Source organism: Pteropus vampyrus, unplaced genomic scaffold (assembly GCF_000151845.1).
Source record: "Pteropus vampyrus isolate Shadow unplaced genomic scaffold, Pvam_2.0 Scaffold6, whole genome shotgun sequence".
NCBI lineage: Eukaryota > Metazoa > Chordata > Mammalia > Chiroptera > Pteropodidae > Pteropus > Pteropus vampyrus.
In genome coordinates, this window is record NW_011888787.1 from 5,017,444 (window position 1) to 5,022,248 (window position 4,805).

At 33.9% G+C, this 4,805-nt stretch overlaps 1 protein-coding gene across 4 annotated transcripts in view; it reads left to right on the forward strand.

The window, feature by feature from the left end:
* The window catches only part of TRIM33 (tripartite motif containing 33), a 58,727-nt gene that overhangs the window by 38,615 nt on the left and 15,307 nt on the right, over positions 1–4,805 (forward strand). For all 4 annotated transcript variants that reach the window (XM_023535550.1, XM_023535557.1, XM_023535553.1 and 1 more), the window contains exons 12-13: positions 2,742–2,874; positions 4,283–4,346. In XM_023535550.1, coding sequence (XP_023391318.1) covers positions 2,742–2,874; positions 4,283–4,346 — 197 coding nt within the window. The remainder of the gene's footprint in view (positions 1–2,741; positions 2,875–4,282; positions 4,347–4,805) is intronic.

Here is a 4,805-nt window from a genome sequence, read left to right on the forward strand (position 1 = left end):
CTTTACCCATTTCACACACACTCCATTCATCACTTCTGGCAACAACAAACTTTTCTATATCTGTGAGCTTGTTTTTGTTTTATTTTTAGATTCCATGTATAAGTGAGATCATATGGTATTTGTCTTTCTCTGAGTTATTTCATTTGGCATAATACTTTCTAGGTCCATCCATGTTGTAAATGGCAAAAATTTCATTCTTTTTTTATTCCTGAATAATATTCCATTGTGTATATATATCACATCTTCTTTATTCATCTAGTGATGGAAGTCTAGGTTGCTTCCATATCTTGCCTATTACTAGTAACCTGCAGTGAACATAGGGGTACAAATATCCTTTCAAATTAGTGTTTTTGTTTTCTTTGGGTAAATACCCAGAAGTGGAATTGCTGGATCATTTGGCAACCCTGTTTTTAATTTTTTTGAGGAATCTTCATAGTGTTTTCCATAAAGGCTGCACTAATTTACAGTTCCACCAGCAGTGCACGAGGGTTCCCTTTTCTCCACATCCTTGTGAGCACTTGTTATTTGTTGATATATTGATGATTTTAATTTGCATTTCCCTGATGATTAGCGATGTTGAGCATCTTTTTTTAATATCTGTTAGCCATCTATCTGTATGTGCTTTTTAGAGAAATGTCTGTTTAGGTCCTCTGCCCAGTTTTCAATTGGATTGTTTGTTTTTTTGGTGTTAGGTTGTATGAGTTCCTTATATAATTTGGGTATTTACTGTTTATCGGATATATCATTTACAAATATCTTCTCTCATTCAGTAGGTTGCCTTCTCATTTTGTTGATGGTTTCCTTCATTGTGCAAAACCTTTTTAGTTTAGTGTAGTCCCATTTATTTTTTCATTTGTTGCCCTTGTCCAAGGAGACATATCCATAAAGATGTTATTAAGAGCAATATCAGATTTATTGCCTGTGTGTTCTTCTAGGAGTTTTATGGTTTCAAGTCTTAAACATTTAAGTCTTTAATCCATTTTGAGTTCATTTTTATATATGGTGTAAGAGTGGTCCAATTTCATTTTTTTGCATGTATCTGTCCAGTTTTCCTAACACCACTTGAAGAGACTGTATATCTCATTGTTTACCCTTGCCCCTTTTTGTCAGAGATTAATTGACCTTATAAATGAGGATTTTTTTCCTGGACTCTCTCATCTTTTCCATACTGTTTTGATTATTGTAGCTTTGTCGCATAGTTTAATATCAGGGAGAATGATACCTCCCACCTTGTTTTTTCTCAGAATTTCTTCAGTTATTTGGGGGTCTTTTGTGGTTCCATGTAATTTTATGATTAGTTGTTCTAATCTTGATTGATTTTGTATCCTGCAACTTTGCTGAATTCTTTTATTAGTTCTAAGAGTTTTTTGGTGGAGTCTTTAGGATTTTCTACATATAATATCATGTCATTTGCAAATAGTGACAGATTTACTTCTTCCTCTCCAAGTTGGATGCCTGTTATTTCTTTTTCTTGCCTAATTGCTCTGGCTAGGACTTTCAATACCATGTTGACTAAAAGTGGCAGGAGTTGGCATCCTTTTTCCTGATATTAGAGGAAAAGCTTTCAGCTTTTTATCATTAAATATGATGTTAGCTATGGACTTATTATATATGGCCTTTACTATATTGAGGTATGTTCCATCTATACCCACTTTGTTGATAGTTTGTATTATAAATTGATATCAAGCCTATTTACTTTTCAGAAGAGTCTTTCCATGTCTGTTTTATGTTGTGAGCTGCTTTATTCTGGTAATTTTTCTATCAATCCAGTTCTACCTTGGTTTATATATATATAATTTCTTCCAAAGTTTCTGCTTTGATGCCATCTTTTCCTATCTTATAGTCATGAAAATCAGTGTGATTTTTTTTGAGAGGAAAGGAGGGCAAGTAATAAATATATGTGTTCAGTTTTCTGTGTTGAATGAGAGGTAAATTTACATGAAAAAGTAATCTTCAAGTGTGAGTATAAACAGATCAGTAAGCATGTAGATTAGTAGTTATTTAAGAATAATTTGACCATCTCTTATATGGAATAGTGTAAACTTTTACTTAAGGTAATTTTTCATAATTAAATAGTATCTGTTTACTGTTTCTTACATAAATATTTCCTCATTTCATCATCACAGTTCTCAGTGTGGGTGGATGTTTTAAAGGTAGGAAACTGATCTTCAATTGGGAACCAGCCCAAAGTACCAGGTTCTCTGGCTTTAGCCTACTGTCTGTAAATGAGAAAAGGGTTCAGTCTCCTGTTGACGAAGGGGCCTTGTATCTCAGGCTAAGGGCTTTCTGCTGAGTATATAGACTATTCACAGCTTTAAGGTTAGGTATTGACATGATTAAATTCTATTTGGGTGGATGATTCTGGCAGAGTATGGATGCTGAAATAAAGAGAGGAAGATGGGACAAGGATGCTGAAAAAACTGGGTCCTGCATCAACTTTGAGAAAAGACAAATGCATCAGTGTGTCATAGCTATTTTCATATTAGAACATAAAGGATTTAGTGGATTGTTATGTTTTGTTTTGATCTGCTGGGTATTTATTGAATAATACTAATTACAGCTTTATTCATATAAATTTTATATTGTGTGGGTCCTCAGAGGAGCCTAAAGAAGCAACAGTTAAGCTGAGTTTGATATAGGATAATCTGTTAATTAGTAAGCTATGAGCATAAGCAATTATACTAATGAAATTAACTTCTTTGCTTTAATCAAAGCAAATTTATTTTATTTTTTCTCTTTAGTTGGAAGATGCTGGTTCAAGTAGTTTAGATAATCTACTAAGTAGATACATCTCAGGCAGTCACCTTCCCCCACAGCCTACAAGTACCATGAATCCCTCTCCAGGACCCTCTGCCCTATCTCCAGGATCATCAGGTAAAACCAGCTTACAAAAATATCTCTCAGTGAATGTATTAGTCAGGGTTCTCCAGAAAACTAGAACCAATAGGAGGGGTGGTGTGTTTGTGTGTGTGTACGTACGTATGTATGTGCATGCGTACGTACGTGTGTGAATGCATATGTACTTGAATGCATGTGTAGGGGATTAGGAATTAATTCTTGTGATGGTTAGGGCTGGCAAGTCCAAAACTGCAGGGCAGGTCACCTGGAGACCCAGGGAAAAATTGATGTTAGTATTGAGTCTGAAAGTAAAATTCCTTCTTCCTCTGGTTTCCCTTAAGGTCTTCAACTAATTGGATGAGGCCCACCCCCATTATGGAGATTGAGCTCTTTTACTCAAAATCTACTGGGTACTATATTCTAGCCACATAAAATTAACAATCTTGGTACCATATTTTTTTTTTCTGATTGCTCTTTCCAATTATTTTTCTTGAAATGCTGTTTGCAGGCCTCAGTTAACTGAAATGATATTAATATATACGTAGTGTACACTGTTCAGAACTCCAGTGTACCTCTCTCCCAATCCCAGCTGTGTTTATGTTCCTTGCTGGATTTATAGTATCATTTACTTCCTGGTCTTTTATGATATAGATGGTCAGTTGAAGAATTCTTTGGTTTCAACCCAAGCTTAAAACACTTTGTAAAAATAAAATGGAAAAATTGTTTTAAAAAAATCAAGGAAAGGCAAGTGAACTTTCAAATTGTCATTTTAAAACAAAAACTCAAATTCATTGGAATCTATTAAAGTGTGACTAATCAAGTCCAAGAGATATAGATCTCTTCCAAAATCCTAGTTGTTTTGTTAGCCCTCTTACCATGAGTGATTGATTAAAGCAATTCCTAGCAGGTCGATGGTGCAGAAGTGGTTATAGAATATATTTTTCTAGTGAAAATAAATGCTATTTCTTTTTTACTGAAATAGACTACCTCATTATTTCTAGAGGAAGAATGGTTCAAATGTAAATGCAGGTTTTGCACGAGATGCATCATTAATACATTTTTTTGAGCCATACAGTTTTTGAGGTTTAATAGGGTTATTGCAGGACTTCTAAAAGAAAGAAGAAATAATAGGAATCATAGGAGTCTACATAGGGTATTTTACCAGATGACTTGGGGCGGGATGGCAAATAGCTTTCTCTGATTTGTTAGTTTTTGTTGATTGGGTTGCGTTCTGAGGAGGATTCTGAGAAAGGGGCTCAGCTGAGAGAAACTGATTGATGTCTGCCACGATTACACATGCCATTCCTGACTTCGAGAGTAAAACTAGGTCTGACTTCCAAGAATTACTAAATTATATTGTAATCATCTTGAATTCTGTAACTAGTAGGTAGAATTCTTAATATTCTTATCTGTATTGATATTCATTTTGACTTATTATTTGCAGGTTTATCTAATTCTCACACACCTGTGAGACCCCCTAGTACCTCTAGTACTGGTAGTCGAGGCAGGTAAGTATTATGTTATTAATAGTTATATTTTCTCCTTTTTATTAAGAAAATTTTCAAAAAAAATTTAAAAACTAGAATATCATGGTGAACTCCTACGTACTTACCACCCAGCTTCAACAGTCACCAAATTATGGCCAGTCTTAATTCTTCTGTATTCCTACCCATTTTCTCTTGGTCTGTCTGGATTATTTTGAAACGAATCTCAGACATCTAATTTCATTTATGACTGTTTCAGTCTATTTCACTTAAAAGACAAGGATTTAAAAATTTTATAACCATAGAACTATTACTACACCTAAAAAAATTTAATAGCTAATTCTTTAATATCAGTAGAGATTCAATTAATGTTCATATTTCTCAATTTTTCCTATAAATGCCTTTAAAAAATAGTTTCTTTGAGTATGGTTCAAATAAGCTCTCTACATTGTTATCAGTAGATGTGTTAAGGTCAAAATCAGT